The 11,992-nt window shown below is 33.5% G+C and overlaps 1 protein-coding gene across 1 annotated transcript; it reads left to right on the top strand.

Annotated features, from left to right (window-relative positions):
* Positions 1–952: 952 nt before the first annotated feature.
* On the top strand, positions 953–6,852 carry LOC111390506 (GLABRA2 expression modulator-like). Its single transcript, XM_023015552.1, has 4 exons — positions 953–1,522; positions 2,056–2,157; positions 4,904–5,175; positions 6,375–6,852. Exons 1-4 carry the CDS (start codon positions 1,141–1,143, stop codon positions 6,558–6,560), a joined length of 942 nt encoding a protein of 313 aa, XP_022871320.1. The 5' UTR covers positions 953–1,140; the 3' UTR covers positions 6,561–6,852.
* The last annotated feature ends 5,140 nt before the right edge of the window (positions 6,853–11,992 follow it).

The raw sequence follows: 11,992 nt of genomic DNA on the forward strand, positions 1-11,992 counted from the left end.
GATTTAGAGTCAATAATATTAATCAAGACTAAAAAAATATAATTTTTACAGTCGTCATAAGGTAATTCAAGAAGAATAATAGTGTCATCTTCGTGTATAATATTTTATACATTTTTAATTTTTTGAATAGTTGAATTCAGTGAGTAAAATTTAGTTAACACTTTAAAGCATTTTAAAATTTAGTGAATAAAAAGTGCGATGAAAGTATAAGTTTAATGATTAATAAAACATGTTAAAGGCCCATTTGATTATCATTTTTATTAAAATATATTTTTATATCTCTTCTTTTTAACCACACGTTATTTATTAAAATCATATTACAAGTAAATCAAAAACTTATCCTTATTTTTCATCAATTTACTATTCTAAAATTCATTTTTCCATAAAAATAGATGTCAAACATCCTCTTAGTAAGTGATGAAGTGCAATCACATTGAATCATTTTCAAAATTCAGTGATTAATTGAAAATATTTTAAAATAAAATGAATAAAGCTTGATGGAGGTATAAATTTAGCCCTTTTTTGGGGGCACATTTTCAAGGAAGAAAGTAGAAAAATTTTACAAATTTTTTCAAATGTCGGGTCCACATAAGGGAGATGAAGTCAAATATGGTGGTTGCAATTTGCTCTCCAACGGTCACAATTCTCCCTTTTTTTTTTTTTTTGGCTAAAAATATGCCCTGTTTTTTCCATTATTTGATCACTAAAATAAAAAGTATGAATGTTATCCATTACATTAAGCTACTATAATTGACTTTTTATTTCTTGTGTAAGATCCATAATGATTATATTTTTCATTTTTATTTTTACATTAATGTGGCCTAAAGTCAAATATGGTGATTTGATGTGATAAATAACGATTATATTTCTTTATTTTAGGGGCAAATAATAAAAAAAAAAAAAAAACAGAAAATGAAAATCTCCTTGTTGCCTTGGGCAAAGATATGCACAACTCGCCTGGTCAAGGCAGACATCATATTCTCATTTTGACCTCCCGTGTTCAATTCACCGGTCACCTCCTCACCGCTTTAGCTGACTACTATCACCTGCATTTCCGGTAACCCCGTCGCACTTCAATATCCGGTCGTTCTGACACTTGGTCGACAATTTTTGAACGGTGATTCTTGTTTTTCAATTTTGATGGAGCAACCCATTGGTAAAGAAGAACATGCAGAAAAGAAAGCCGGATCGACAGAAGCGTCGGTTAAATATCCGATCCTGACTCCGGAACCCGACCCGGATCCGAAGCCTGGCGGAGGTGTCAATGAGGAGGCATTGAAGCAAGTCGATAATTCGAATATTACTGCTATAAATATTAATGAAGAGAATGATAATGGTGCCAATGGGAGTAATGATAGTAATAAATTGGCTGGGAGTGTGAAATCCAAGAAATCGGTGAGATGGAGCCAAGAATTGGTGATGGAATCGACGATACCGAGGGATTATGATCGTGGACCTGATAATCCCTATGTCAATCACTCGCCTGCACCTTCCAGCAATTCCTCGTCTGCCAATTTGAAAAGTCAGATATTTTTAAGCGTACATTCAGTACCCTTAATTGCATATTTGATTGATTGATTGATTTATTTATTTTTTTCGTATTGAAAATTGATATGCGTATTAAAAAGATATGATTTTTCCGTTTTGATTTAATGTAGGCTTGTTTTATTATATATATGAACTTAAACAGGGAAAAGATTGATGTGTATTTATATGCCTGAATTACTAGGAATACTCAGCTGCACGCACAAGTTTTGAACTTTAATGTGCTGATTTTATGAAATTACAGCAACTTTAGCCTATAGGTCATTGGTTTGTTAACGTTTTCTTTTTGTGATTCTACTGTGTTTGTGTTATCTAGCTGTTGTAATGCTTTTTAATTATATTTTTATTTGGCGGCTGAGTTGATAATTTATTCATATTCAACTTTCACTAAATTTGGAGTGTCTAAATACGGTTAGTGGTGTTTTTTTTTTTTTTATGGAATTGCTTGTTGTGGAGTTTTACGGTGATGAATTCTGAAATTGGTGATTATTTTTTAATTTTTGTTCATAGACACGATGAACAGTGTGAAGAATGTACTTGGGAAATGGGGGAAGAAAGTCGGAGAAGCAACCAGGCAGGCTGAAGATCTTGCTGGGAATACATGGCAGCACTGTGAGTTTTCTAGTTGTTTTATGTTTGCGTTCATTTGATTCCATGTGCAGTTATGAATTCCATGAACAAGAAGTTTTTGCATGCCACCGCACTATATTTCTTTCCCTTTCAGTGTAAAGTTCGCATTAGATGGAGTTGGACTTAGTTTGTGACCGTGTATATATTTGAAGTTCTGGAAAATGAAATTTCATTATATACAAACAGCTTACATGCACAAAGTGATCTGGGAGGAATTGCGGATTGGTTGCTCTCGTTGAGGTGAGAGTTGAAAAGTGAGGCTGCGTGTGGGGTGAGTCACGGTAGAAGCAAAGCTCATTGATAGTGCATGGTTAATGTTGGGCTTGGAAATATTCCATTTCCTTGTTACTCTTAATTTATGCACACAAACATATGCATAGCATCTATTGTTATTCTTTGAGTTACACTATCACCGTGACATAGTCAAGTCTGCCAGTTGAGTTCTATTGAAGCTGAGATTCGTGGCTTCACGGTCTCCTGTCGGGGTTCCTCTTTCAGACAGTGTCAGTTTGAGTGTAATTTAATATATTTCTTCCCAGTTAAATGGTGCAATGGTACATGATACAAATAAGAAAAAAAAGTTATATATTTATGTGAAGTTATGAAAATATTTAGATCAAGATTGTATATTGGAGATGAGGCTTCATTTGTTAGTTTGTTTTTTGTTATGAAACTTATGTAGATCACCATCTGATTTTCTCACTGTCCCCTACCCATTGGCATGTCAGTACGTCACCACCTCTCTTAACCCTTTTTACAGCCCCATACCACCTGCATTATTGTGGGAGGGAATCTCTTTACCCTCACCTCATTCACGAGCCAACAAACAGCAGTAAGTAGAGACTCAATTCCTCAGCCAGCAGATGCAATCAATCTGTCGTCCTGAAGTATGTAAATATAAGGCAAGGAGAAATACTTGTGTTCCAACATTCCCTTTTCAAGGTTTTCCCTATTAATGATATACTTGGTTCCAATTTTGTAATAATTCTACTGGAGCTGAAAACCAGACCATTACATGGCCAACATTTGTGTGAGCTAAATATTATTTTCTTCACTTCCTCTCAAAATTATACCACTAGTAGTTATATTCAAAGAAAAACTTTAATGTGACTTCTTTGAAATAAAGTTATTTCAAGTGATTAGTTAGGTCAGAAAGCCATCCTACTAGATATGTCATTATATCTTTTTTGAGTGAACGATGACAATTCAACATTATCTTTTGTTATCAATGACAAATATAAGATTATATCCACAAGATCAACATGACTATAAAAATTAAAATATGAGCACATAATAATGGGAGAAGATTGGTCTCATAGGCCCAATATTAAATTTTGAGCCTCCTTTTGTTATAGTTTATCAATCATCTTTTGATTAACATGATTATTTACATTATTAATGTGTTCCACATACTTTTAAACAGCATGGTTCTGCATTATATCCTTTTCTTTTCTAACTAGTATTTCTCTTCACAGTTGAAGACCTTTTACAGCCAGATGGTGGTTTTCAAAGTTTATTCTAGGTCTATTGTGGTTTTTATTTTCTAAATAGTAGTATTTAAAAGAAACTCTCCCACTTTATGAATTTTCTTGAAACGTAAATAGCCAATGAAAATTGGCTATTTGTCGGCATAAAATCAAGACAGACAATCAATGGTGCATATGTAGTGTATATAATTTTTATTTTTCTGGAAATCAAGCTACGGATTGGAAGTTAAATCAACAAAAGTCAGTTATTCCTAGAAAAATAAGGCAAACGTTAGCAATACAATTATAATACAATATTTAAATCCTCAAATATCAGGACCAAAAGAAAATAAAGCTTGAGATATTGTTAAATCAACAACAGACACTCCCTCCCTCCCTCCCTCTCTCTCTCTCTCTCTCTCTCTCTCTCTCTCTCTCACACACACACACACACACACACATTGGAGCAGGAAATTGTGTTGGCGAGGATTATTTCTTTCTACAAAATGTGGCGAGTAGACTTTTTATGACATTGCCTTCCCCAAAACAGGTTCACAATTTTCCTTTCGAGTTCAAGCTTGAAAATGAAAGATGTTACTTAAATTTCTGTAATAGATTGAGTGGAATGACCGTGAGAGAGAATAGAGAATATTCTATTAATACGCAGATTCTTTATTTTTTCCTCTATTTATTCACTTTAATGTTCATCTGTTAATTGCTATTTTGACATTCTGTTGAAGGAACATACCGCCTGAGACGAACTTTTATAACAAGTTAGGTAAGTGCAGTAGATTTGTAAATTACAATTGATGACAATAATCTTGGAAGATTAGATGATAAGATATACTATGCAGAGAATACGTGTAGACCGTAGTTGACTTTTCATAACAGATATTCTTTGGTTTATTGGATATTTCATTTTTATGCAGTATATATTAAACATACGTGTTCTTAATTTATTGCTCAGAAAATCTTCTAATGTGTTTTGACTAATACTGACATTTGTAGTTGGATATTGTTGTCTGACATAAAAAAGGTGGAACCAACCTTCACATAATTAATATAGTTTATTTTTGTTCTCCTGTAACTGTGCAATTTTCTGGCTTGGTTTAGGTTAGTCACTTCATACTTTTACATTCAGACCGATTATACTGTTTTGCAGTAGACCAGCCAAACCACAACCCCCATACCTTTTCTTACTTCCCCATTTGTTTGGAGTAACTGAATTGGGAGACATTTTTTTTTTTTTCCTCATTACACAGTGAAAACGAGCCCCAGTCTAGCTGATGCTGCCCTAGGAAGAATTGCACAGGGAACAAAGGTTCTAGCTGAAGGTGGTTATGAGAAAATATTTCGACAAACATTTGAGACAGTTCCGGATGAGCAACTGCAAAAGACTTATGCATGTTACTTATCCACATCCACTGGTCCAGTAATGGGTGTTTTATACGTCTCTTCTGCTAAGCTTGCATTTTGTAGTGATAGTCCACTTTCATATAAAGCTGGTGACGAGACTGAATGGAGCCATTATAAGGTACTTTAGTATTTTCTCTCCAGAATAGGCTTTTTACGTGTTTGTGTTCCTTTTTCTTTCATTGGGACATATAATTTATTTTTGAGCTACCAAATCCTCATCCAGTCATTTTAAGATATAGTATATCTTAACATAAGAGAATTTGCAATGAGTTGCGATTCTTTTTCCTTTGATTTGTTGATCTTGTGGATTGGGATTGATTGTACCTAAAAGTGGATTTGTGGATTAGGATTGATTGTACCCAAAACAATCAAAGTCATAAAAGGATTTTCAAAAGTTTAGACGCAAATACTTTCTGGAAACCACTATTCATTTTGAAATCTTTGCCTATCTCACTTCTAATTTTAGATATCTTGAATTTGGTTCATCGTTTTAACTACATAGTATGTAAAGCTAATATGCTTTGTTGTCCTAAAGTTACTATAAATATAGTAAAATTTAGGAGAAATCGTTCCTTTCAACTTCTTACACTTAGGCTTCTTACCTTTCAATATCATTACATTGTATTAATTTTATGCTTTTAGCTGACCTCAAATTCATTGGGATCAAGAATTAGAGAAGGCATACGAGAAGGACATGCAACTCCGGGTTCATATCCTAACATTTTCTGATGGATAGAATCTGTTCTTGACAAATGAAATGAATAGGAAAGTCAAATAACTATCAAACATTACACGTTGTCTTGAAAAATGGTGGTTCTCCATTAAATTTCAGGTGGTTTTAAGTTTTATGTATAAACTTTTTTATCTTGGCAATTTATAGTGACCTGTTAAAAACCAATTTGAAGGGAGCAACCGAGTTGTCTTCTTTTCCAACTCAATTCTTTTCCTGTTTCTTGTGTGAACTCTTTAGGGACATTTTTGAGGTAGCTTGGTGGTCTACTTATTTTGCTATAGTTTCTATAACAGCTCACATATGTTTATTTACTTATTAGCCTCTTGGATCCACTTGTCGTGCTTTATAGTATCTGTTATAATAATACAAAGACAAACGAATGCAGTTGATGTACTCACAATCAGACCCTGAGCATTAGACTAATAGATATTTGAGAACGTAATGATTTCTTTCACCATTGACTCGTGAATTTTAACATCTGTAATTGCCAAGCTACCTGTTTTTCTTTGTGGTACGAGTTATTTATTCCTTTTATGATCTTGCAGTGTTTACTGATATATCTCTGTTACAAATATTATGAACAGGTAGTTATCCCATTACATCAACTCAAAGCCATAAATCCTTCATCAAGCAGAACTTCAGCTGAAAAGTACATCCAGGTTATATCTGTTGATGACCATGAATTTTGGTATATGGGCTTTTTGAATTATGGTGGGGCGGTGAAGTGTCTGCAAGATGCCTTGCAAGTGCGCAACTTGCCAACCATCTAAAGTTGAAACCAGGTTCAAGTTATACTTAGATCGAGCTGCTTCTTAATTTATATATTTAGTAGATTTGGTGCTCTTGAAAAAAAAAAAAAAAAAAAAAACTGAGCATGACTTTTAGACAGTTGAAATGCATATTTGCCATCTTTGAGATATCCTCTGGTTTTTCACATTTAAGTTATTACTGTTGTTTATGAAGACATTTTGTATGGGAAAGAGCAAGTTCCATATCAGTCTTTGATTAGCCAATTGGGCAAAGTAGTTTAAAGTTTTAATGAATATTCTTTACCATCCTCTACTATTCCTTGCATTTGAGGAAGTTAGCTTTATTTCTTTAAGGTTAGGGATTTAATACTTTTGCCAGTTCAGATTGCATCGTCGTTGTATAGTGCGGTTCTTTCTGGTCGAGGTCAGACCATGCAGATGTTATGTGTGCATGCTATGACTTAACAACTGATTTTCAATACTTATACAGAGCTTCGCTTTTATGGTGTCTATAACTGGGACTTTGCTTGACTAATATGCAGATTTGTCACACCAGTTCTCGATCTCATGTTGGCTTCCGTACTCTGACTGGTTTTCTTGCAAAAAATCTCCTTTGGTTATCCACAGGCCGCACTCGAAATTAGTTGTATTCAGCTATTCCAAATTGAGCATACGTCGGAGTTTCTAACCTGGGAAAAATTCGTAACTACCATCATTTAAGTTTATGTTTTCACAAATATCAAAATTTGAGAAAGTTTGCAAAAAGTCATGTCTCGATTCACAATGGTTTAAAAAAATAATAGATTTATATAAGATAAGAAATATAATCGAAATTGGTGGATATACAAGGACAAAAATGTGATATGTGCAGATATATTTTCTCTCAACCTATTCCATCCTAAATTTCAGTAAAGTAATTTTCTTTGAGCAATGCTACAACAATTTTGACATTATAGTTGAAAGTCCTCTCACGTGCAAAAGGTGTTTTAATCGTGAGCCCTAAAATTGTGAGAATGCTGTATGTGTACAACACTGTATACACGGCCTTTTCCATTTTCTTTCTATATTCATTGATTTGTCTTCCTTATCATGTTGTGAACAGGAAAGTGAAACACAATTAACGATTTAGTAATGATGTGACATCTAATAGTACAACTGTCCATGTAACTAGTGAATGTAACTGTTAGGGTTTGTGACCATCATTGTGTAATCTCCTATTCGTGTAAAAATTATGTTTGACCTCTTTTACATTTTATTATGTCTTTGTTTTCTTAATTATATTTGTGTGTATACCCCCTTCGATGTGATAGTGACGTTTTTGCAACTTCGTTTTCCTAGTAAGTTTTAATGAACACGTACAAAATGTGTCAAGTTTGAAGTATTTTTCATCCTCAAAATTATGTTAAATGTGACTATATTCCGCCGCCTGTCTCATCCTCGAAATTCTTTCAAATTTATGGTGTGTAATCTAGACAAGTGAAATTCAAAAATAATGACACAATTTACGTAACGTGAAATATAATTATTCTTCACACAAATGTGAAGTATTCAATTGTTTGATGTAATTAGATTTTTATGGTCGGGATAATTACGATGGAAATGTAAAATATATAAATATATTGCATTAATTTTCAAAATGAAGAAAATATAGTTGCAAAAGTAAAAATGAATGAGAATGGGGGAAGAAATTTCTTAACAAGAAGGATGAACTTTCCCTCCCCGAATCACATTCACAGTAAAGACGATAAGGAAATTGGAGGTAGGGTAGTTATAGCCTCCGTTTGTTTCTCATTATTTTCTCATTAAATGAAAAATATGATCGTTATATATCACATCAAGCTATCAAATTTGAATTTTTATCTTTTGTATGAGGCCCACAACGACTATATTTTTCATTCTCAGAATCGGAAAAATTTTAAAATTATACTTCTGATTACCCCAGTTATTGGAATCCCGTGAAAATATAAAATGAAATCCGTGAAAATATAAAATGAAATTGTAAAAAGTAGATTTAAATTAGGGTTTTTGCATTAATTATCTAAGGTGTGAAAATTTATATGTATGACCTGATTTGTGAATGAAAACTTAAAAACATGGTTTGCTCTAATTTTCCCAACTTTTATTTTGACCATCTTCTATTTTTCAAGAATAATGTATTTGTACATAATGAAGTTACATAATAATTTACATACAGGTGATGTGTTAAAAAGAGAGTGAAAATTTTTATTTTTTTTAAAAAGTCTGACGCAATCATATTTTATCACATCATGTATATATAAACAATTATGTAAATGGAGCACAATTGATTTTTGAATAGGTTCTCGTATGGGCCAAGCTCGTGGATTTCAAAGTAGGAAAAATTAACTCAAGCCCTACCTACAAATTATACATTTCAAAGATAAGATAGTTTAATTTCACAAATCAGGTGATAATGAAGATAAATTAAATTAATTAATACAAAGTTAATAAGAAAAATATCTAATCTAATCTTTCACTCATCCCCATCCCCATCCCCACTGTTAGTATGTTGTAACTCTTAAAAATTCACCCACCTCTACACAGTGTAGACCGCTTGCCCCGGTTGCCGCCACCACCATCCACCACTTCCCACCACTTACCATTGCCGAAATCACCTCCCAAATATAACTGTACCTTCGATTGGTCTCCCAAATACAATTCCTCCAGCAAAGGCCACGAATCCATAACCAATGAAAACAAATGAGACCCAAGCGTTTCTAACAATCAGCTCAAATGTTAACCACCATTGAAACCATTCTCCATCTTCGACGTCTTCAACCTTCGGCCAAAATCCAATTCGGACACAATCACAGTTTACTTTGAAACAAGTCCTGCGATTCAAACATTCATAAACCCATAAAAGGAAAATGATGTTGATGGGGGGACATGTTTCTAATTCCAACGAGGAAGAAGAAGGTAAAACCTGTTGTACTAAGTAATTTTTTTTTAATGCATTATAATAATGCCAAATGCAGTATATGGGTACATTTGGGTATTATGTGAATAGGTGATTGTGACCTAAATTTTGTTGATGTGGCCTTGTTTTTCGTGATTGTGACCTATTCTCTTTTAGCCGTGTTTGAATTTGTGATTAATTACAGCAATCTAGTGTATTCATATGGAGTGCTGCAAAGAGACTCATTTTGGAGTTTTGAAGTGTTGAGTTTCAGAATTTTTTTTATATTGATAGGGTTTATGAATATGGAGAACGCAAGTAGTAGCAGCTAATCTTCGACAATCGGGGGGAGGGGGGGTTTGGGGAAGCTATTTGTGGACCGTGTATAGTGGACAAGCGTGGTGCTAATATTCTTTCAATCCATGATTTAACGAGTTCAACCTTTTTTTCTTATTGTATTTTTAACTGTCTTGAAGATTAATTATGGGAACTCCATGACCAAGAAAAAGAATGCAAGAAATTGCAAATTCTGGGTTTGATTTATTTTTGCTTGTGCACATTCATTTTTGCTTCTGAAGAAAAGTTAAATTATGGGCAATTTTACATTTTATTTAACTTTGTTGTGGATTACAGTTTCATTCACCAGCACACTGAATTTCAAAGCATCGAAAACTTCTTGTTAGGTAGTAATTGGCAACAATAATCTTTGGAAGCAGATAATAAGTTATAAATAAAATTTATGTAAATAGCTAATTTCTACTTCTGGCTCAAAGTTTCATGGAATTGTAAAGTCCAATGGGGTTGTGGTGGTGTTGCATTACAACTGTTGGCGGATTTGAGGTGAAAATAAAGTCCGGTGGTGGTTGATTGAAGCGGAGCATTGCAAGTAGTGGTCATGGCGGTGGTGAAATAAAAACATTGTTTTTTTATGGTGCCGATCGTGGGAGTGGATATGATTGTGACCAATTATTGGATGAGTGTGACCAATAAATAATGTGACCTGAAAAATATACGATTTGTGACTAAATTTATAATTATGACCTATAACTTGTGTCTTTGTAACAAATAAATAAATTATGATAAATTAATTTGATAGTCTATAAATAAGTTGTAACAAATTAATTTGGTAAGTTGTGATCAATAAATTATTTGTGACATATAAAAACGTGTAATTTGAGACTAAATTTATAGTTATGATGTACAAATTGTGTTTTTGTGACTGTGACCTTTTGTACTTTGTGACTAGTATGTAATTTGATTATTGGTCATTACGTACATGTAGATAAATATTTTAACCTTTTTAATACCACGAATGATGGATGTTACATTAATGTGGATGACATGTGTTTATTATGATTGTTATTTAATTTAGGTTATTTTTTTGTCATATAGAATTTGTGATAGTATATTTGTGATAACAAATTATAGTTAGACAACATGTCTCATTTATTACATTACTAGTCACAATAGCTCATAATTAACACACTTGGTCACAGAGAGTTACAGTTAACATATTAATGGGTCACAAACTTTTAAATATAAACAGGTTTTGTTACAAAACATTCACTGTTGATGTGGTTACATGTCACTGTTAACACAAACTTGATTGCATACAGTCACGGTTAAGACGGATTTGATCACAGCCCGTCACAATAAAAACAAACCTGATCACAATGAATCATAGATAACATAGGCCTGGTCATAGTAGTAACAACTTACATAGATCTATTCACAGACTATCACATTTATTGCAAGAAAAGGCCACACATAGGGATGGCAACGAGCCGAGCCGAGCCGGCTCGCGAGCCGAAAATCAAGGCTCGGGCTCGGCTCCGGCTTTTTGAAGACGGGCTTTTTTTGGCCCAAGCCGAGCAAAAGCTTGGCCAAAAAATCAAGGCTCGGGCCTTACCGAGCCAAAACGGGCCGAGCCGAGTCGGCTCGTTTTTTCCCACTTTTTTTTCCTTAAAAGGTAGTTGATAGCTGCCTTTACAAAGCATTTTTTCAAGAATGCATTTTTTTTAAAACTCATTTTCAACCACACATTCTTCTATAAAATAATTATACACGAATTTCAAAAACTTTTTCTTACTTTTTAACCACACATTCTCCAAAAAACTACTATTCCATAATTCATTTTTATCCCAAAAATGAAAATCAAACAGGGGCTAAGTCAAAGACATTTAATTATACGCCGTTTAAGAATTCATTTAATGCAATTTACATGCTCTTAGTTTATCAATATAAGTTGATTGAGTGGGTGTATCCGCAGATGTTAGTAGCAGGTCACTTCCCAGACATGTTAAACTCATAATATCATTATGTCTGCAAAGTTTAGGTTGGGGAAGCTAGATCAGTTTCACGGATTACTTGATGAAATGGGAAGGAATGGATTTTCCCCTGATTTTCATACATTCAATCTCCTACTCCATGTTCTCGGTAAAGGTGACAAGCCTCTGGCAGCAATTAATCTTTTGAATCTCATGAAAGTAAGTTGGTACTAAGCTATTGCCTTTTAACTTCACTTTTCCTCTTTTTTTTT

This window comes from Olea europaea, unplaced genomic scaffold (assembly GCF_002742605.1).
Source record: "Olea europaea var. sylvestris unplaced genomic scaffold, O_europaea_v1 scaffold686, whole genome shotgun sequence".
NCBI lineage: Eukaryota > Viridiplantae > Streptophyta > Magnoliopsida > Lamiales > Oleaceae > Olea > Olea europaea.